General features: G+C 41.5%; 1 protein-coding gene across 1 annotated transcript in view; it reads right to left on the bottom strand.

The window, feature by feature from the left end:
• The window catches only part of kcnk3a (potassium channel, subfamily K, member 3a), a 39,351-nt gene extending 35,779 nt beyond the window's left edge, over positions 1-3,572 (bottom strand). Inside the window, exon 1 of the mRNA XM_067242074.1 lies at positions 3,281-3,572. Within this exon, the coding sequence (XP_067098175.1) occupies positions 3,281-3,563 (283 nt within the window). The 5' untranslated portion in view covers positions 3,564-3,572. The remainder of the gene's footprint in view (positions 1-3,280) is intronic.
• Between the last annotated feature and the right edge of the window lie 20,495 nt (positions 3,573-24,067).

The following is a 24,067-nucleotide window of genomic DNA, read 5'->3' as shown; positions in this document are numbered from 1 at the left end:
CACTCAACTACAGTCTAACTTCTTGTTCTTAACTAAACAGTTAAACAGTAGGTGCTTTTTAGCAATTCCAATAAATATATATTAGCGTAACAATCGTGGCTATTTGTCTTCAGGTGTGGTTATAGAGTTAGATGCACACATATTTATCCAGGCATATTAACCACTATTAATATAGCACAAGTGTGGATTACTTTCAATACCTATTTGTTTCACAGTACAAAACACAGTTAGAATGTAGAATGTCTGCATATAAAGTAGGCTGAAACTGGACAATTTGTAGTGGTTAAAACTGGACAGTCATCCTTCTCTCTCCACAGCACCTGAACACAGTCTGTCTCTCTTTGTCATCTCCACGGCAGATGGATACTGATGAATATCAGCCATTAACAGCGCCATCACATTTGCACAGCTCTCATATCCACATATTGAGTTGCCTTATGCTGCCAAGATCAACAGTGTTCATACAGGCACAAGTATTTATGTAAACCAACAACACAAAAGGAGCTCCAGTATGTATTAAAACAACACTTGCATTTATACTCAGTGTGTACACGCAACTAATACATACAGTATAGTCCTGAATAAATATTTTCCATGGTACAATGGAAATGAATTATTCCATGGAAAAGGTACCTGGATGGGAGAGTTAGTACAGTATGAGTCCAGATTTTACAGAGGTATTACTGTACACACTTACAGAAGAATTACTATATATGCAATTACAGAAATTTTCAGGTGAAAAGAATCTCCTGGCATACTGTGCTCTGTGAAGATAAATGACCCTTTAAGATGTGTACATGAGTAATTAGTGTGTTGTGCATGGTATTTGCTTTGAAGACTACATAAAAGGTCAGGGGTTAAGCTAACTAAGGCTTATTTTGGAGAGATGCGCCTTATGTTTTAGGTCAATTCTTTCTCTTCAAATTAAGCTAATGCAATTAGCCATAACACTTTGGTCTAACAGTTCTCTATACACCAAATAAATAAAACAAGCCAGCTGCCTTGACCAGACAACCAGGCTAAAATTTGATTTGTTCTCGCCTTGAATCCTGTTTTGAATGATGTCATAGACATAGTCGCAGGTGAGACCTATCATCCAAAACATAAACAAGGGGAGAAAAAGCAGCAGAGCTCTTGTCACCATCTGTCTCTTTCAATGTTCAGTGCAAACGGACACCATGTGTTAAGTCTACAGCCTGACATGATGGACTATAGGCCCCAATACGGTCAGTGCTAAGATGGTGCTTAGTGACATGGGAACAGCAGGCTGGTAGGGCCCTTGAACGAGGGAAGCTCAGATGTGAAAGTTCTCCCAGAGTTTATCACAACGACCCCCATGCCAAAAGCCCCAGTGATCCAGCAACTTGTAAGGCACTTTTAAGCTTTATGCTTATTTATTCTCCCTTTGCGACATTCCTTCCATGAACGAAACAATCTTTCCCAGGAGATGGTAAGTAAATGGACACCTCCCCCTCTCAGTATGTGGAGAGTGATTGCTGATTGCAACCTTCTCTCCCTCCTCTTCTTTAGACAGCCATTTAGGCTGAGTTATTAGTGCTCACTGGGATCAGTTGTATTCAGGCTGTCGAGGCCGTTTTCATGCAGTGGTGAAATACCATAGATCACACAGGTTAATACATTTTTCACACAAATTGAGTCTTTCCCTAAAAATGTCTTTGGAGACATCACAAAGGTTTACTGAGTAGTTTAACACTCCTAGTTTAGGCCAGTTTCCTCCTAGATTTTTGGTATCGCTAAATCCATCTGTGTTCCTGTCAAAGGCTTTGCTGAAACATCATATAATTCTGTCTAAGGAATCATGTTTCAAAAGTGCACACAGGCTGCGTTCTTTTACCAAACACTAGATGGTCATATTGAAAGCTGAGTCAAGTTTCTGGACGAAGTATGTTAGCTGGAATTAGACTTGAATTGTAGACCATCCTTTTATGATGAGCAGAGGTTTAGGAGGTCTTCTGGTTTGCAAGTGTTTTATAGCTGTGTTGCTCAGGAAATCAGGACTGTGTGTGTATATGTGCATGTGTGTGTTGATGTGTGTGTGTGTACATGTTTACATCATCCTGAGTGCTGCCTGTGTGTGCAGGGAGGCCAGTGAAACAGAACAGGTCTGGTGTTTGGTGTCATCAATAGTTAATGGTAGAGTGAAAAGCCAAACACAGTGTCGCTCCCAACCTGTGGGCTCACAATTACAGAATGTGGTTACAGCCACCCAGATCAGGTTAGAGTGCAATTAGTGGCCTGCATGTGATAGGGTTACACCTCAGGTCATCAGCAACAACTGTCACCAGTCCCCAATCCAGATGGGAGGTGGGGACAGGTGTGAGAATGGGGGTGTGATCGCGTGCCAGTAAGGCACTAGGTTGGGGTTTGAGGGAACGACTGAGGATAGACTATGGGATTAAAAGGCAGTTTTAGGGGGCGAGGGTATGAACGAATAAAGGACGACTAAAGATTACAGGAGAAGTTGCGAACGTGGTGCATCTTGATGATGCTGTGTATTCCTACCCTCTGCCTACCTTCATGGCCAGAATAGAAAGGCTAAAAATGCTATGCAAATGACGAGGATAGCCTCCTCCAGTCCCCCATGGAGCTGTCATCTTCCAGACCGCCTGCTCTGCACTTCTGAAGTGCAAATTTACAGCTGACAGGAAACTGAAAATCCACCTAAATATCGTTCAGCAACATTTATCTCACATAGGGCTACTGGCAAACGAAAATGTAAATGACCCAAAATGTGAATCTCTTTTATAATTCTACTTGTGGCATTACTGGAATTTTCATAACGTGTTCCCCTGGTTAAACTATAGTAATATTTAGAATAAGAAAATAAGTTTGTGCTGCTTCAGCTGAGTCATTTTATGGAACAAAACCCTGCAGCAATTGTTCCTGTTGTCGCTTGGAAATTATTATGATGACCTGCTCATGTTCATATTTACTTTGTCTAAACTGTTTGTCCAGCAAGAGTTAGTCCAATCAAGATGAATGTTTGTGCTTCTGTCTCTTTATAAAACGGGTTGTTCTAGTTATTTACGTGTGTGAACTCCATCCATGCTCTATAAACTGTTTCGCAAAAGAATATAGAATTTTCCGAAAAGTCCGATCTTAAACCAAGGAAATTAAGATAAAGCTTCCTACTATATTGACTGAAGGCTTACACAACCATTATTATTATTATTATCCTTACCTACACAACAGCATCGGTGTAGGATATGTTATAAACAACAACATTCATAAAGAGTTGTGTCACATAGGATGACCTTACCTATTGTCGTGATCACTGTGATAGCGAAGTAAAAAGACCCAGCAAATTTCCACTGTACCCCGCCTTTGTGGGGCTTAAGCTGCAATACAACCCCCTCAAGTTCAGTGAAGTTTTCTTTAGTCAGATTGTACTTGTCCATAAGATCGAGTTTTCTTTCATCCAGTTTAATCTTCTGAGCCTTCTCTTTTTGAGATTCCAAAGCATCGAAAACAGCCGCGCCAACTAACAAATACGTGAACGTACAGATGATGAGGGCAAGGGTCCTCACGTTTTGTCTCTTCATGGTCAGGGTGAGTAGATGTTTTCCAAAAGTTTAAACGCAGATCTGGAGGATGGAGAACTTGGCTGGTTCATGGCTAGGCTGGCTCTACTGAGAGGGACAGTGGCACGCCGAGAGATATCTGATGACTTTATTCGTCGAGGCGTAAATTTTTCTCTTGGAGCTGTTCGTTCAGCACCACCCCCTTTCATGTGGCAGCCCCCATCTTCCGCCACGCGTGTGTGTGTGTGTGTGTGCAGGCGCCAGCGTATTTTGTGTATGGTTTTACGTGTGTGAGATTTGCATCGCAGTTCTTTAAATTCTACATTTGGAACAACGATTTACCTGTTGTAACGTCCATATAATATAGAATTATGCTCGAAATCTAATGTTTGCGACTATGCCTTAATTTTACTGCCACAGCTGCAGTTGTTATTGGGTGTGCTCAAGCCTTCGGCGAGAGCACAACCTTTGTTCTCTCACATATATATTATTATTATTATTATTTTTATTTTTATTTCTTTTTGCCCCCCTAAAACTCAGTAAATACTTGGCCTACATAGACAACGTAGGTGTCAAAAGTTTCGTCTTGGTAGCGATTGAGTTGCTTCTATTGGAATTTACGTTCCGTTGCATGGTTTAAGCGTAAGTTAAGTTTTTGTGGCGAAAAGTGAAGCTAACGGTGGCTAATTTGCTAGCCACAGTCACTGACGTTACTAACGTCACTGCGTCACTAACGTCACGAAAACACGCGTGACTACCTTTGCCAGAACATTCGTTTCACATCTGTTAACTTGGGGGATAGCTAGGCTAACTATAGCTTTACTGCAAGGCAGCTGCAGAAACGCCACAAGCAAAGAGGCCAGGGTGATAACTATTTACTCATTTTACTTTGTGATATGACACACAATTGTGATGTGTAATGTACAATATAAGCTGATATTATTAAGGAAGTACATCTACTTTCGGAAACAGTAGTCTACTATTTCACTGAAGTATTAGCATCATGACATTAGCCTGTGTTTCCCGGGCAACACATACTACAGTGGTCTATGATGTAGCGTTATCTGTTTTCAATCGTTAAAATAAACATTCCTCACATATACATTTTCGTTGTAGGATTTATTCTGACATTAGAAAACGATTTGTTGGTGAAATTACCATTACCTGTGGTTTCAAACCAGTGTAGCTCACTGCAACGCTGTAGCCTACTGTACCCGAGACACTAGTGTGAGTAGCTAACAACAACTCCTCAGCTGTTTAAGTCAAACGGCAACAGAACATGTTCGGCACTCCCCTTACTCAAAAGTCTTTCAGTAGGGAAACTATCTGACTACTAACCTGAACTTCATTGCCACAGCCTAAACTTTGTCAATCTGTTCATGAAAATAATTAATTTCAGCCTAAACCGTACAACGGAACGTTTAATCGAATTCAACCAACGCAATCGCTATCAAGACGAACACAGCAGTAGTCTAGTACTGTACTGTAGTAGTAGAATTTACCGGGGCAGCTTCTCCACACAGGGCTATATCGCATTTTGAGTTGTTACTGACAATGATCGCTACCAGTGAGCTTTTTATGAATGAGCTATTTTCCACTAAATAAATGTCAAGCTTATTTACGTTTTTGGGGGCATATTTTCAGTTAGCAGATGGTACTGTTTGAATCGCGATTCTATCTTCTGCCGGTAAAGTCGTAGAATAATCTTAAAAGGGGGTTCTTTATTAATGAATGAATGCAATATGAGTAGTCTAAATGCCTGAAAATATCACGAGAAGGGACAACTTAAAAGGACGTTTAAGTCATAGAGATTAGGTCCATTTGTACACCGGTCTGCCAAATGTATTCGTTTTGATTCAGCCTGTCAGCTGCCTCTTGCAGGGGAAATGAGAAGACATCATATTTCATTCTACACTTCACTCATATTTTGAGTTGTAAATGAGCAGCAAAAAAAAGATGCTTTTAAATCTATGTAATCTTTATAAATAATAAGTAGGCCCGATGCATTTTTATATAAAATATACAGACCCCTGTGCAACCGACGCAAGCAAGCACACCCTACAATTTCCCCAGAAATTGTATCCTCTCTAGTTGGGTGTGCTTTGCCTTCGGCAAGGGCACAACCTTTGTTCTCTCACATATATATTATGGGGTGTGCTCAAGCCTTCGGCGAGAGCACAACCTTTGTTCTCTCACATATATATTATTATTATTATTATTATTTTTTTTTTAAATTCTTTTTGCCCCCCTAAAACTCAGTCAATATTTGGCCTACATAGACAACGTAGGTGTCAACAGTTTCGTCTTGGTAGCGATTGAGTTGCTTCTATTGGAATTTACGTTCCGTTGCATGGTTTGGGCTTAAGTTAAGTTTTTGTGGCGAAAAGTGAAGCTAACGGTGGCTAATTTGCTAGCCACAGTCACTGACGTTACTAACGTCACTACGTCACTAACGTCACAAAAACACACGTGACTACCTTTGGCAGAACATTCGTTTCGCATCTGTTAACTTGGGGGATAGCTAGGCTATCTATAGCTTTACTGCAAGGCAGCTGCAGAAACGCCACAAGCAAAGAGGCCAGGGTGATAACTATTTACTCATTTTACTTTGTGATATGACACACAATTGTGATGTGTAATGTACAATATAAGCTGATATTATTAAGGAAGTACATCTACTTTCTGAAACAGTAGTCTACTATTTTACTGAAGTATTAGCATCATGACATTAGCCTGTGTTGCCCGGGCAACACATACTACAGTGGTCTATGATGTATCTGTTTTCAATCGTTAAAATAAACATTCCTCACATATACATTTTCGTTGTATGATTTATTCTGACATTAGTAAACGATTTGTTGGTGAAATTACCATTACCTGTGGTTTCAAACCAGTGTAGCTCACTGCAACGCTGTAGCTTACGCGAGACACACCACAAAAACATCTACACTACACAGCTGTTTAGGAAGTCAAACGGCGACAGAACATGTTCGGCACTCCCCTTACTTAAATCAAAAGTCTATCTAACTACTAACCTGAACTTCATTGCCACAGCCTAAACGTTGTCAATCTGTTCATGAAAATAATTAATTTCAGCTTAAACCATACAACGGAACGTTAAATCCAATTCAACCAACGCAATCGCTACCAAGACGAACAGTAGTCTAATACTTTACCGTAGTAGTACAATTTACCGGGGCAGCTTCTCCACACAGGGCTATATTGCATTTTGCGTTGTTACTGACAATGATCGCTACCAGTGAGCTTTTTATGAATGAGCGATTTTCCACTAAATAAATGTCAAGCTTATTTACGTTTTGGGGGGCATATTTTCAGTTAGCAGATGGTACTGTTTGAATCGCGATTCCATCTTCTACTGCCGGGTAACGTCGTAGAATAATCTCCAAAGGGGGTTCTTTATTAATGAATGAATGCAATGAGTAGGCTAAATGCCTGAAAATATCATGAGAAGGGAAAAACTTAAGATGACGTTTAAGTCATAGAGATTAGGTACATTTTTACACCGGTCAGCCAAATTTATTCGTTTTGATTCAACGTTAAGGCTGCCTCTTGCAGGGGAAATGAGAAGACATCTATTTCATTCTACACTTAACTCGTATTTTCAGTTGTAAATGAGCAGCAAAAAAAATGCTTTTAAATCTATGTAATCTTTATAAATAATAAGTATTCATTTTTATATAAAATATACAGAAATATCAGTTGTAAAAATGTCATTCAAAAACGGACCCCTGTGCAACCGACGCAAGCAAGCACACCCTACAATTTCCCCAGAAATTGTACCCTCTCTAGTTCTTCCATGTGATTTCATCAAATTTGGGCACAATCTCTCCTGTTAACAGATCGTATGAGCAAGCATATGCATTATATAATGAGGATTATAGCTACATCAAAGACTCGGATAATGGAATACCTATGTTCACCAGCAATGTTTTCTTCCAGTTTCCACATTTACAATTTTACTAAAGTTAAAGATCTTAAGTACAAGCAAACATTAGGCTAACAGACACCACACAAACAACAGAACTACTCTCTACTTTTAATCAGTTCCTTCACCAGTCCTGTTTGAGAGCTAATCTGAATGCAACACTTCATTATGCTGCTAACCAAAGCCCCGTTTCTCCTCTCATTTGGGATTATAGAAGTGACTTATTTTCCATGTGCTTCCACTTACTGAGCTTCTCTTCCCCTTATTCCCAAATGCAGATGTTTTCCAAAACATACTCATTCAAATCTGTTTATGTCCTATATTATCCAGACTGGACCATATGCACATCAAAATTGATATAAAGAGAAAGTTTATCTTAAGATTGCTTCAGTGGCAAAATATATCCATTAGTCTCATGTCTTTCCGAAGTAGTTGAGGTGTGGTCATCTTGACCACTCCTCAGTAGAGAAAGCAATAATACAGTTTTTCTCGATTGCTAACACACAAAAATGGTATGTGTAAGCCATCCCCACAAAACCATTTTGCCAAATCCCAGCATAAAGACCATGTACCCCAATCTTTAAACACAATTTACAATTGTTGACACATTTCTCAGGTTCATTCACACTTCTTTGCAAAAGTCTAAACACACCTCTTACTTTAAGACACAATTATCACCATTATGTCATTCAGAAAACACTGCCATTTGATAAGTACACCCAAAACAGCGCAATTCAAACACCCTTAACAACCAATTATCCATGTGTAAGCACTAACAAGCAAATATACTCAACAAGCAATCAGGGGTTTGGAATGAATACAAAGGTAAGCTCATCTGTACTTTGAAATCATGGACGCAAATATCAGAAGAAAAGGAAGAATTGTCCAAATGAGAGGAGGTGGACAAGGGAGAGGAAGAGGCAGAGGAAGAGGAAGAAGAACAACAATCTCAAATGAGATCCATGCCACACTATGACAGAAATCCCTATGACAGAACAACCTTCTCCAAGCCATGGAAGAAGCTTGTGGGGACATTGCTCTTGAGTCTTGTCAGGGATGGCTCAGGCATTCAGGGGCATTTTCCCTGCTCTTTGGCTAGAGAAAACATTGCCTGTGATGTTGAGGAAAATCTTTGGCCTGACCCTGGTCAGAGATAGGATGCTGACCCACAATGAACAGTACTGTACTCAAGCTCTGTTACCCAGGTAAAAATTATTTGTTTATTTCCTTGTTTTCTAAGCCTTTGTTCCCCAAATTACAATTTACAGCAATACATTTGTGTTGTTGACTAACAGAATTACTATTTGTATACTGTGACCACTACAGTAACAAGAGCTCAAAATGCAATTGCTGTATAATGTAAATAGAAAATAAACAGCCTGTAAGAAGGACAATTGCAGTAATTGTGAGTTTTATGATTTACATCATGTCAAACTCATGAGGTGGAACATATCTAGAATTCAGGGACACGTTATAGTCAATGGTTCTTGAAAACCTTTTTATAATAGTGTTTTCAATTCCTCCCAGCAGTGTCTAAAGGGTATTCAGAAGGTTGAATTTATTTGAGGGCTTTGTGTGTATTTTGAATGCAAAGTTAGGTTTATACGACAGATAATATGGTTTTGACTACAGTGTTTGATTTTGGGTCAAAAGTCAAGGGTTTGGCCAAAACAGTGTAAGTATGAAGATGTGTGTATAGAGTTTGGAGAAAACACAGTACACATTCAAGAAATGTGTCTTAGCAATTGAGAAAAACTGTTTTTTTGTTTAGAAAGCACCACTACCTACTCCCCTAATGCTAAATTCTTCACAAAACACTTGTTTATTTTCCTGTTGCATCACTGACTTAATCATGTCTCAAGACATTTCATTTGCAATCATAGCACAGTCTGCAGAAATTCCATATGCTGACTGTGTGTTGGAACCACAGTAGGTCCCTCCCTCACTCTGTCAGTGGAGCTGTCCAGTATTAAGGTGATCACCACGAGCCGTGATAAAAATAGCTTGTTCTTCGATATCCAGGTCAACCAGATTGCACCCAGACTGAGCCCTACATAAACCATTGAACTGTCAATCAAACACCCACATGCATCAAATTTATCAATGTATCAATAAATCAATGGCATAACTGCAACCTTTCATGATCCCAGCAAAAGGAATCAATATTATACAAATATAATATGTATTGAAGGATATGCAGTAATCTTCATTTCTTGTCAAATACTGAAGTGGACCCAATGTCGGTATATAGTAGATGTACTCTACCAATGAAATTACATTTACATTTAGTCATTTAGCAGACGCTCTTATCCAGAGCGACTTACAGTAAGTACAGGGACATTCCCCCGAGGCAAGTAGGGTGAAGTGCCTTGCCCAAGGACACAACGTCAGTTGGCATGACCGGGAATCGAACTGGCAACCTTCGGATTACTAGCCCGATTCCCTCACCGCTCAGCCACCTGACTCCCCCCATCTTTTGAAATGATCAAGATATTTTAGTTCTTGGCAGAGGACGTGTGCCATGGATTCAGAGTAGTGGCTGTTATTCTCAAAACTATGGGAAGGCCATGTGAACTTCTCCCTCGCAACTTCCAGTGGGTGATTCCTAACTCTTCCTTGGTTGGGGCCATGCAGATTAAGCTGCATGAATCTGAGTAACTGATGCAAAGAGAGAAAGAGAGAGAGAGAAGGACAGAGGACCGCACTTTAGGGACTGTGCCAAACTACAAGATCAGAGGCGCACTTCTGTGCTTTGAGGACAGTTAAGGAGCTGTTGTTTTGTAATGGGAGGGTTTGGAGTCCGATCATAGACTGTCCTCACTGAACTCCAGGGTTCCCTCTAAGGAATTCAAAAGCACGGATATCAATTATGGTCATGAAATCAACAGCGCATGCATCAAACATACTCATTGAACAACGTACCTTCTTCCCATCTGTATTTTTGTGAATGATATGGGAATGCCGTACGCCACATGGAATTTATCTTATTCTACACATAGCATTCTGAATATTTTTTTCACCTGTACAAGTTAACAATTTACATTACAGTGATCTTGTTACAATGCAATTAAATAATGTGTATTAGGTAGATAAATAAACAACATGTACTTACTATGCAACTTCAGCATGTTGTGGAGCCTGTGATTGTATGTGTGCTATACTAAGCAACACTCTGTTCTTTCACACGGTTGTAGAGAGGCTCTCTCTTGATGGTATGTATTATCCTATTATTATTGTAATTAAATGCATTGCACACACAATTTGAATGTGTGTAATTATAAACTTTTCCATCCATCCATCCATTATCTTCCGCTTATCCGGGGGTCGGGTCGCGGGGGCAGCAACCTAAGCAGGGAGGCCCAGACTTCCCTCTCCCCGGCCACTTCCACCAGCTCTTCCTGGGGGACCCTGAGGCGTTCCCAGGCCAGCCGAGAGACATAGTCCCTCCAGCGTGTCCTGGGTCTTCCCCGGGGCCTCTTCCCAGTGGGACTTTTCCACAATGACCATAGTATTTATTGCATTGCCTATCACACATTACTTGTGGCTAATTTCCAAAAGTACATAATAACTTTTTCTTTTATAGCATTTTTTTGCAAGTATTCAAATTTACAAACCAAACCAAATGTCTCTTATAGTGTATGCTTTTGGAACACCAAATCAGTTTTCCTGTCCCACTTTTTAGAGAGCTGAGACATCCTCTCAACCGACGATCCTTCCCTCTGATGCACAGAAGGCACATCATTGAGGTGCACTCCAACATCCTAAACTTGAAACTCTTCTAAACTTGCCTAAGCTGTTATTTGAAATCTGGGAGGTGGAAAATACAGAAAACTGTCCTCACATATCCTCTTCACTAAACCCTAGGTCTCTACTGAATGCACCTTTCATAATCTTGTTGGCAAGAACATTAAGGTTGTCTGTAAAAATAGTCTACATAGGAATTATGCCATAGAATTAAGTTTTAGGGATTAAATTATAACTGCGATGTAAAAAAAACTTTGTGGAGAGTGACATCTTAACAGGGATTTATATACGTACAGTAGTAGTACCTTTGATGCAATGTACAGTATTGTCATTCTGGTACACTGTAGGTCTGATTTTCAACTCCAGAAGCAGGAAGAAGAACTCCCTATCTCTTCTTGAAGCAATAAAGCACTTTGATATTGTGCCTATCCAGGCACAATTCCTCCACACACACACACACACAAACACACACGCGGAGTGAGCGTGTCGGCTCTCGTGCTGTGTCCTCCTATTGTTGGTAGGGCTCTGGATTCGAGGATGACTTAACGTTAATGGAGAGCCCATTACATAATCTTCTGGCATGAAGACATCATTAAACCGATGCCAGGCAGAGTGGAGGCTAATATGAAGCACCCCTTACGCCCCGCCCTCTCTCCCCTCAACCTCCACCCCACCAGCCCAGCAGTCTGGGAGGGGTGCCCATCAGCTGGCTGTGTCTCATCACATGAAGTTCATCCTGGCTTCCCGCTGACATTCAATTAAAGCCTTTCATTTGCCCGTCGCTCCCTCCGCCCGCATGGCGTCAGCTAGTGTCAGATAATTATTCTGTACGTCCCTGCGATCAGAGAGGAATCTATTTATCAACTTCAGTGCCACAACGGGTGTTACACACCTGGTTGTGTGTGCGTCGTCGAGACAGTGTGACGGTTTAGAGGCGGAGTGTTCACGCGTACAGGCTGTGTGATGGGACTTCTTGGAGGACGGAAGGAAGGTCCATGCTGCTGGAGTGGTCTCCTTAGACCATCCACTTCTGGGTCAAAGTAAACTCATCACCCATGAAATTAGTAAATTAATGAGTTTGATACTGAATTACTAAACTCATTTTAGGGGCAACTTTCATTTACTGTTTTTTTCAAATGCTTACACACAAATTCCTTACTTTTCACACAATTTCTAAAACCTGACACTCAAACACCAGAACCACACCTCAAATCTGCAAAACCATACGCACATTTCGGGCCTTTGACTCAGTTTTCAATTTCATAAAACACTTTTTGCAAAACACAACACACAATTCTCCACGTAACACACAAAATTCTAACAGGAAGCATCTTGATTTCCTTTTTAAACACAACCAATCAAAATGCCACACTAATTCATCAGTGCCTTACACTAACTCCTCACATGTGCAAACACTCATTGCTTTTCTTCTTCTGCTACACCCGCGTTATACACCCAGGATCAGGAGTACTGGGACTACAGTCAGAACAGTGAGAACATGGCCAGAGGATGCTATCCCTAGGCTCCAAGACTGTTTCCACCACACAGACTGGGATGTATTTAAAGGGGGCAGGGCACGGAGACTCGTGACACCTTGGATAAACACGCCTCCGCTGTCTTGGATTACATCTCCTTCTGTGTGGACAATGTAACATGCTGGAGACAATTCCATGTGTTCCCAAACAGACAACCTTGGATGACAAACGGAGTGCAACAACTAATACGGGCTAGGAATAGTGTTTTTAGCTCGGGTGACCCGGGGGCATACAGTGCAGCCAGGACTGCTTTAAGGAGGGGCATCAGTACTGCCAAAGAACAACACAAGAGGCGTATTGAAGCCAGATTCCACACTGCCACAAATCCTAGGCAGGTCTGGGAGGGTATCAGGGCCATCACGGACTATAAGAGGAAAACTCCACCTCCCTCAGCTGACTGTCCCACCTTAGCTGAGGACCTAAACCTCTTTACATTTTACATTTAAGCAGACGCTCTTATCCAGAGCGACTTACAGTAAGTACAGGGACATTCCCCCGAGGCAAGTAGGGTGAAGTGCCTTGCCCAAGGACACAACGTCAGTTGGCATGACCGGGAATCGACCGGAACAAATATATTTTACATATTTTTCCCAGAAAAACAATGTACACAGTGTACATCCCAAACAACACAAAGTTGCACGTACAGTGGTCTACATACAAAACAACAGAATAATTTACTGTATAGTGTATACAGCTACATTATTATAATTTTTCTTTGTATTTGCCGTAATGTTATGGCGTTATTTTCTAGGACCATGTTCATGATTTCAGTTCCCTGTTCAGGAGACAGAAGACGTTCCCGACCACCTTGTGTTGGTAATCTTTCAGTTCTGACAAACAAATAGTAAAATACTGTAAATACTGTGTTGGAATACAAAGTAGGAATACATTTTCCAAATACTTGAAACTTACTTTATTTTTACAGTCATACAGAACAGTCCACAGGCAATACTGTACTACTGTACTCCTTGAGTACTGTATTGATATGCAGTAGGCCTACTGCAATTTTGTAGTGAGAGTAGATTTCTTACCTATTCTCATTTCGGAAAGTCCGGATGATGGATGCTACAGTGTACCTGCTCAAATTTGGCTGTCCTCTTTGCCCAGCCTCCCTCATTGTTAGACCATGGTTGACCACATGGTCAACCAAAGCGGCTCGGATCTCATCAGAGATTATGGTCCTTGGCCTTCCTCATCCTCGTCCTCCCCGTCCTCCTCCTCTTACTCTCACTCCTCTGCCTCTGCCTCTGTTTCCAATGTTGGCATCCATTGCTCAAAAACAGAAGAGGTCACCTGTTGACCTTTTATGCTAAAGCTCTGATTGCTAATTGTAAAACTGTGTGACAGGTGTTTGTCCATGCGATGAGTCAGTGTGCGTATTTGAATGGCAGTGTGTTCCTTGTGAAAACAAAAGATTGTCTTCATGAAAATTGTGCCAAATGCAGAGAATTGTGTGTAGTGTTTTGAAAAAAGTGTGTTTTAGAACTGTAATTTGAGTGTAAAGCAGGAATTGTGCTTGTAGTTTAGCAGAATTGGTTCATGGGGTTGGTGCATGAGTTACATGTTGTGGTCATTGTGTCTCAAGTACCAGTATTTGTGTGTAAACAATTGAGAAAAACTGTAAAGCAGCTATCTCACCATCACTTGATCCATATCAATTTGCATACAGGGAGAACAGATCAACTGAGGATGCCATTGCCCCTGCTCTATACTTTGTACACGCATGACTGCCTTGCCTCCTCCTCCTCCAATCTCATTGTCAAATTTGTGGAGGACACCATAGTGCTCGGTCTCATTAACAACAACAATGAGACTGCCTACAGGAATGAGGTGCAACATCTGGCGTCATGGTGCCACTGCAATAACCTGGTCTTGAACATCAAGAAGACCAAGGAGATCATTGTAGATTTCCGCAATTGCGGACAAAATAACCATCAGACACTCTCTATTGGCACAGAGGAGGTAGAGAGGGTGCCCAACTTTAAGTTCCTGGGGGTGATCTTGACTGAAGACCTGTCCTGGGGTACTCACATTGCCTTAGGTGTGGGAAAGGCCCAACAACGCCTCTACTATCTGAGGAAACTGAGGAGCGCCAAAATCCCGAAACCACTGATGACAAACTTCTACAACTGTGCCATCAGCAGCGTTTTAACGTACAGTTTCTTAGTGTGGTTTTCCAGCTGCACTAAGGCTGAACAGCAGGCACTCCAACGAGTGGTAAAAACTGCGGGGAGAATCATTGGGACGACTCTCCCCGAGATCAGTACCGTCTAAGCCACCCACTGTCTGAGGAGAGTGCACAACATCCTGCGGGACCGTCACCACCCAGCTCACCATCTGTTCCACCTGCTGCCCTCAGGTAGAAGGTACAGGTCCATACGGGCCAGAACATCCAGACTGACCAACAGTCTGTACCCACAGGCTGTGAGGCTTCTGAACAGTGCCCCCCCTCCCCCGCCGTTTCTGCCTCCCTCTCATGGACAGTAACCACACCCATCAATTTAACAACTGTACTTTGCATTGTTGCACAAATAACAAAATACTCCACATATCTTGACTGTTCCACCCTTGTTATGTTTCTGTTAGGTCGTCCATGTTGTTAAAAGCCCTTCACGATGCTGCGAATACTGAATATTGTTATTATTACTGTTACGTGTATTGATTGTGCTAAGGTTTACACAGGGGTTATTTATGGGAAGTTTATTGGAGGGATATTGCACTTTGTATTGCACTTATGTCAAACTATGCAGTGTTTGAATGCTCTAAACAGAATTTACTTGTTTTCTATGACAATGACAAATAAATATATTGAATTGAATTTACTCAACACCAACCAATCATGGCTTTAGAATAGGCCTATAAATAGCCTAATTTGAGTTGATTTACAGTGGTGGGTATAATTTGAACCTTTAATGTTGAAAAGATAACAGGTATGTAACAATATACTGTAATATACACATGTTCTAATGTACACATAATAGCTGTTTCAGCACAACACACGGTATACTATACACAAACATATATTTTACCACCCATGCATCCATTGACTGCAGTGCACTGCATGATTGGTCACAGTCTGGTGGATTACTGTATCATACCGTGCAACAGTACAGTGACTGTAAGAAGACATTCTGACAATATTGTAGAAAATAGTATATATTACTGTATGCTACAGTTCATGCAGGATTTGTGTGTTAAGTTTTGAAAAAAATAGGACAAGTAAAAAAAAATTGTGTAAGCATTTGAAACTGTAATTCAACTTTTGTAAATGTCTCAGTGTAGGCCTAATTTTTTCATAGTCAAACATAAAACAGCACACATATGCGGGAAAAAAAGTTTTATTTCTGAACAGTACAGTACTGTCAATGGGCCTGCTCAACCCATTGCAGCACACAAAGTGATGTTCCCATGACGCTGGCCGGGGACCTCAACAATGGTGCGCTGGCCAATGACATTTCTGCCCCTGTGCCTCCTCTTCGCCAGGTTGAATCCAACCTCATCAATGACTATGTATTCATATAGCTGTGTCATGCTCTTGGATCCGCTGGAACAGACAGCATGATAATGCAAGTTATAGTATTGACACAGATGGGTCAACACAGTGGGCTACAATGAGACACTGTAGAAAAGGAACAATATTGGATTACAGGTACAATACATGAATGTGTCAGTGCTGAATGTATGGGACTTACAAGCACAAACTCTTGCCGTAACTCCTTGATGTGGTCTGTGTTCCGGTCGAATAGGACCCTGTACACTTGTTTCATCCGCATGGCATTCCTGTGGAGAACACGGTCCAGTGTAGAGAGGCTGACGGTCTGGATGTTTCTGAATGTGGCATGGTCAGCCAGGATCCTGGTTTGTATCTGTCGGAGTGTGATAGTATTGTTTTCACAAACCATTTTCACAATGTCAGTCTCCTGTTCAGCTGTTAAAAGTGCATGTTCTTCCTCCACGGTGTGGTTCTTTTTCAGTCCTGCAAAATACAAATACAGTGAGCACACTGTATTCTATTGATAGGCAGTATTTCAGTACACAAGGCAAATATAATTCATACCTGTTTTCCATTCTAAAGGTTCTAATGATGGCAGCAACTGTGAAGCGGCTGAGATTTGGTTGGACCCTCTGGCCAGCCTCCCTCATACTCAAACCATGGTTGAGCACATGGTCCACCACGGTGGCCCGAATCTCATTAGAGATCACCGTTCTCCTTCTTCTTTCTCCTCCTCCTCCTTCTTCTTCTCCTCTTCCTCCTCCTCCTCATCCTCCTTCTTCTTGTCGTCCTCCTCTTCCTCCTCCTCCTCCTTGTCATCCTCTCCCTCCTCTTCCTTGTCCTCTTCCTTGTCCTCTTCCTTGTCCTCTTCCTTGTCCTCCTCTCAATCTTACCCCTCTCCTTCTCTGGTTGTCGATATGTTCTAAGTTCTCCATTATTCACCAAACAAAACAGAGGCTCAAGGCCCTTTTAATGCTGCAGTCCTGATCGCAAATTTCCCACCAGACCTGAGTGTTTAGAGATTTGAATATTTGTGTGTCGTAGGTTGATGCTTTGAGACTTTACTTGAGAAGTGTGTGCAACAACTGAACATTGTGTGTAGTATTTTGACAACAAGGTGATGTGTAATTGACATCAGTGTGTAAACAAGGAAAGTCAGAGTCTAATGCAGATAAGGGAGTGTGAAGTAGTGCCAAATTCGGTCGAGCAATTGGTACATGAAATTTTGGCTTTTTGTGTGTTAACAATTGTAGCCCATTTCTCTGATTAGCCTTGAATGCAAGGCCATAATCATAATATATATTGGGGGGGACACATCCCCCCCGATATCAGTGCATAACACTACTTGCTTTGGAGACATAGATATACGTAACCGTAACCAAGTGGTGTCTCATTTCATAGGGCTATGTAGCCCTTACCCCTCAGTTTCGAGACACAAGGGCTAGGGGTAAGGGGTAATCTGAAACAATCTTTTAAACTCATATCTAAGGCAGCCTGACCTCAGAGTAGCCGGTTTAGACGTGGTCTGTCCTGCAATATTGATGCTTGTTAATGAGTGACAGGCTGGGGACTTTCTGTATCCTGCTGTGTGACACGTCTGACTCACGCTAATGAAGCAGTTACACACATCCTCAGAATCCCAGCTGGGCCCTCACGAACTACAGCTGCCTGTCTGCTTGTCTGGCTGGACAGAAACCTGTCCATATGTCCCCTCGGGTCAATATCCTTTAATCTGCAAAATAAGGTGACTCCCACTTAGAAATTGTCTAGTCAGTGGTCATAACATCATACTCAAGTTCACTGGTTAGGCCTATTACAGTTTTTCACAATTGTTAACACACGTTTTTTCAAAACAATAACGGCTTTCTCAAAACTGCTCACACAAAACTGAAAACCTCACACACACAAAATGCTAAACCTGACACTTCCTTTGCAAGATGACTCTTTGCCTTCAAATCTCTTACCTGTTCACAAAATGGAACTTGTGTTCTCATTTGGTACACACAGCCATATTTTCAAATGACACACACATACCATTCATAACAGTATACACGACCAAGCATTCACAGCACACTGTAGGGCAAAATTGAAAACACAATTCTAGAAATGGAACACACCATATGAATGACAATGACTCTGGAGATGAGCCATTTCTCCTTTTGTAAAATGTCTCAGTGTAGGCCTACTTTTTTCATAGTCAAACATAAAACAGCACACATATGCAGCAAAAAAAGTTTTATTTCTGAACATTACAGTACTGTCAACGGGCCTGCTCAACCCATTGCAGCACACAAAGTGATGTTCCCACCACGCTTGCCGGGAACTCCAACAATGGCGCGCTGGCCAATGACATTTCTGCCCCGGCGCCTCCTCTTCACCAAGTTGAAGATTGAGATTTGATGAGATTGTGATGAGGCAGAGATTTGGTTGGACCCTCTGGCCAGCCTCCCTCATGCTCAAACCATGGTTGAGCCCATGGTCAACCACGGTGGCCCGAATCTCATTAGAGATCACCGTTCTCCTTCTTCTTTCTCCTCCTCCTCTTTCTTCTTCTCCTCTTCCTCCTCATCCTCCTTCTTATTGTCGTCCTCTTCTTCCTCCTTGTCATCCTCTCCCCCCTCTTCCTTGTCCTCTTCCTCTTCCTTGTCCTTCTCTTCCTCCTCTCACTCTTACCCCTCTCCTTCTTGTCGATATGTTCTAAGTTCTCCATTATGTTCTAAGTTCTCCATTATTCACCAAATAAAACAGAGGCTCAAGGCCCTTTTAATGCTGCAATCCTGATCGCAAATTGCCCACCAGACCTGAGTGTTTAGAGATTTGAATATTTGTGTGTTGTAGGTTGAAGCTTTGAGACTTTACTTGAGAAGTGTGTGCAACAACTGAACATTGTATGTAGTGTTTTGACAACAAGGTGATGTGTAATTGACATCAGTGTGTAAACAAGGAAAGTCAGAGTCTAATGCAGATAAGGGAGTGTGAAGTAGTGCCAAATTGGGTCGAGCAATTGGTACATGAAATGAAGGTTGTGAAAATGGTGCCAAATTTGTGCTTTTTGTGTGTTAACAATTGTGAAAAACTGTAATACTAAACATAAACACATTTAGGAAGTATTAGAAGAATGCATAAAAGTAACTGAAATAAATGATCTAGCTAAGCCTTGTGCTGTGGTGGTTCTACCATAAACTTAAAACAGAACCAAGCTCAAATAAGCTTCAATCTTTGAAGACTAATCACATTTGTTGGGCTAATAGATGTACGTAACGCCTTTGAACAATGTTTCCCTATTTGTTTCCCTAACTAGTTTGGAAAAGAGAGACATAAAAAGGAAGGAAAACAAAGGACAGTGTTTAAACTGTTGAGTCAATAGAGAGTCAATGGATAAACATGTGTCTATGTCTAAAAATGTGTATACTGTATGTGTATTATGGTGGCCCTGAAGTGTAAAACACACCCAATAATATGAGTACATCCCCCAAATGAAAACACTCCCCCCAAATACAAGTCAACTCCCCCCAAATAGGATGACTTGCTCACTTCCCCCCAATACAAAGACACGCTCCCCCAAATGGGAAACGACATTACATTAACTCAAAACAACATTACATTAACTCAAAACGGAAAGGGTAGGTACAACACTTTCGTCGCTGATTGGATGCACAGTAACTGGAAATAAGAAATTGATCAACAGAAGTACAAAATGCAATAATGACAGCGTTACGTGCACAAGGACAGTTGTTTAACGTAAAAATCGATAGCCTAACAACTATCCTGGTCCACGTAACTCTTTGGGAAGAGTGTTTTCATTTGGGGGATGTACTCATATTAGTGGGTGTGTTTTGCACTTCAGGGCCACCGTAGTCTTTGCCTGGTATGACTAAGTTCCACACACAAACACACAAGCCACAAAGACACAGTTCTAATGAAATGTAAGACAACTCTTTAGTAAGTAGTCTTTCAATCCTTGACAAAGTCGGTGGTTGAAAGTATGGGGTCTACAATGGTCAAAAAAGAAAAAAGGAACAGCTTGAAGAGAAGGAAATAGGGCAAAAGAGTGAAGGGAAGGAGAGGATCAGTCACAGAGAGGGAGACAGTGGAAGCAAACAGAGAGAGAGAGAGAGAGAGAGAGAGAGGGGAGGGGGGGGGGGGGGATGCTCAAGGGAGGGTTGAGAGCGGCTGACACGTCCCTCCCAGCGAGGGGATGGATGCATGATCAAATCAGTCAAAGGACAGAGCGAAGCGTGCCTCTCCTTTTCAAAACTCCCTCACTGTCATCTCTCAACAACTTCAAAAGGATTGGTACAGCATTATAATTTGGTAAAGTGACAACTGAGAGGGCTAACGCATTTTCACATTGTTGACAACAGTCTTTACAAACTGTATTGGTGTTCCCTTTTGTGGGGGGTTTTCTTCTCCAAACCAGCCACAGCAACTTCTTATGATTAGAGATCAGGCTTCTTATGATTAGCCAGGTCCGCCAACACATCCAGGATAACTGGGACTGACTCACTTGGCTAAAATCTAGGACAGTCAATGGTGAAAAGGAGAAAGACTTCAATAGAAGCTGATATGGAAAGTGCTTTTTCAGCTCAATAATCCACTCAAGCATGACATTTTTTCAGTTTTTACTAGGTGCTACAACTTTGGGGAGTCGATGTGCTCTTTAGTATGAGCTGATTAAGCACACCTACAATACACAATACATTGTACACTCCTTCAAGTGCACCTGGAGAGCTTTGATTGCAGTCTCTACACACAAACCACACAAAGCACCAAAGCAGTCTACCATAGACTCATTCCTTTACGATGATGAGACCCTCTGGTGTCAGCAGAAAGAGTCCTGGAAAGTCATGTTACGGAATGTCACCTGTTGCTGATGCATTGCTCCTTTTTGAAAGTATAACGACAACTTTATGTGATCGTTCGGAATGGTGTGTGTCTACAGTTGGTTGTCTTGACATTTTTCAGAATCTAGATGGCAAAAAAAGGATTGTAAACTTAATTCAAAAAATAAAAGAGCCATTTCAAGAACAAAATGTTTTTCACATATTGGAGGGAGAATGTGCAGCAGGACAGTAAGTACTCGATGTGAGGGTGCAGAGGGAAGGTCAGATTCTAATGGCCAGCTGGGGGAGAACAGCTGGAGGCTCTATGCTGAGACACTCTGCTGAGGGACAAACACTTCACTGAGCTTAGGACACACACACTTCTCACTTGCTCTCTCTCTCTCTCTCTCTCTCTCTCTCTCTCTCTCTCTCTCTCTCTCTCTCTCTTTCACTCTCTCTCTCACACATGCACACACCAGTGCACCCCACAAATACACATATACCAACCCACACACAAATGTTTAGCCACACACACAGTCATACATGTATTGCATAGTTTGACTACACACATGCCCATAGACACACACACACAACCCCCCCACACACACACACACACACTCACACAAAGATAAACAGTACTGGCTACAATAAAGGCCCGGTTTCTTCTCCATGAGGGGTGCTAAATGTGGGAGAGGTCACACGTTACTGCCACAACAGACGTGACGGTGATTATCACATCTTATACCATGGGCAGGGTGAATACTCGATTCTGAATGGCTGCAGAGGTGTCCATTATCAGGTGATATACGCACACCTACTACGTAATTGCTTTTCACCGTTTTCTAATTATTGCGCTGGCTACATAGTATGAGCCTGTACAAAGTGTCTGAAATAAGTAACCATAACAACAGGGACTGAGTCAAAGCCTCCTTTTACAATTTTGAAAGACTTTACAGTTTTTCACAATTGTTAACACACATTTCTCAAAACAATAACGGCTTTCTCAAAACTGCACACACAAAACTGAAAACCTCACACACAAAATACTAAACCTGACACTCCCTTTGCAAGATGACTCTTTGCCATCAAATCTCTTACCTGTTCACAAAATGCAACTCGTGTTCTCATTTGGTACACACAGACATATTTTCAAATGACACACATACCATTCATAACAGTACACACAATAAGCATTCACAGCACACAGTAATGCAAAATTGAAAACACAATTCTAGAAATGGAACACACCATATGAATGACAATGACTCTGGAGAATGAGCCATTTCAACTTTTGTAAAATGTCTCAGTGTAGGCCTAATTTTTTCATAGTCAAACATAAAACAGCACACATGCGGCAAAAACGTTTTATTTCTGAACATTACAGTACTGTCAACGGGCCTGCTCAATCCATTGCAGCACACAAAGTGATGTTCCCATCACGCTGGCCGGGGACCTCAACAATGGCGCGGTGGCCAATGACATTTCCGGCGCCTCCTCTTCACCAGGTTGAATCCAACCTCATCAATGAATATGTATTCATATAGCTCATTAGCTGTGTCATGCTCCTGGATCCGCTGGAACAGACATTGTGATAATGCAAGTTATAGTATGGACACAGATGGGTCAACACAGTGGGCTACAGTGAGACACTGTAGAAAAGGAACAATATTGGATTACAGGTACAATACATGAATGTGTCAGTGCTGAATGTATGGGACTTACAAGCACAAACTCTTGCCGTAACTCCTTGATGTGGTCTGTGTTCCGGTCGAATAGGACCCTGTACACTTGTTTCATCCGCATGGCATTCCTGCGGAGAACACGGTCCAGTGTAGAGAGGCTGACGGTCTGGATGTTTCTGAATGAGGCATGGACAGCCAGGATCCTGGTTTGTATCTGTCGGAGTGTGATAGTATTGTTTTCACAAACCATTTTCACAATGTCAGTCTCCTGTTCGGCTGTGAAAGTACATGTTCTTCCTCCACGGTGTGGTTCTCTTTCAGTCCTGCAAAATACAAATACAGTGAGCACACTGTATTCTATTGATAGGCAGTATTTCAGTACACAAGGCAAATATAATTCATACCTGTTCTCCATTTTAAAGGTTCTAATGATGGCAGCAACTGTGAAGCGGCTGAGATTTGGTTGGACCCTCTGGTCGAAGGGAAAAACTTGTGGGGACGGACCCCCCTGCAACCGACGCAAGCAAGCACAAAATTTCCCCAGAAATTGTACCCTCTCTCTAGTTATGTTATGTTCTAAAACATAGAATATAAGTATGCAGTGGCATAACTACATCTCTGACATTGATAACAAACCAAACCGTTTAAAAATTGAGCAAGTTATGGTTATTTTAAAAGTACATGTACCACCAACACAAAGTTATGGGTGAGCGAGCTGACTGTGGCAAGATGGCCGCCATGTGCGGACGTTCTAGACTCAGCCGTAAGACATCTTACCTTTATATTGTACACCTCGTCGGGCATTATCCTTTACATGAGCTCTAACTGGCTCTGAGGGAGACCCAACCCCCTCATTGGACACGGAAAGATTATTCTCAGGCTTGGACTTTCTTAAACTGGAACACTGTGGGAAATGGATGATTATAAAGGGAATCTCATTGTACATACATATTTAAGTCGATGCAGTCTGCATTTTACTTTATTGTTAAGTGCCACACTACCATCTTGTAGAAAGGAAACCATCCGCAAATCAACTCATTGGAGTGCTTTTTAGTTCATTCCTTTTCTGTTTCAACAACAACTTCTACTTTGTTTCAAGGAATAGTAATATCATACAGCACTATATACAATGCTTGCAATAAATGGCAAATAGCTAAATTACTTTTATTACAGAAACAGCTATTTCTAAATTCTTAAGAGAGGTTTTAATAGGCGTATATACATATAGGTTTTGCACATTATTTATTTAGCAGCAAGCATTGACTTTGGAGCTCCATTTATATTTTTAAAAGGCCTATTTAG

The sequence above is a fragment of the Osmerus mordax genome, chromosome 8, assembly GCF_038355195.1.
Source record: "Osmerus mordax isolate fOsmMor3 chromosome 8, fOsmMor3.pri, whole genome shotgun sequence".
NCBI lineage: Eukaryota > Metazoa > Chordata > Actinopteri > Osmeriformes > Osmeridae > Osmerus > Osmerus mordax.
The sequence above is the reverse complement of the archived record's forward strand: the minus strand, read 5'-3'. Positions and strand labels throughout refer to the sequence as shown.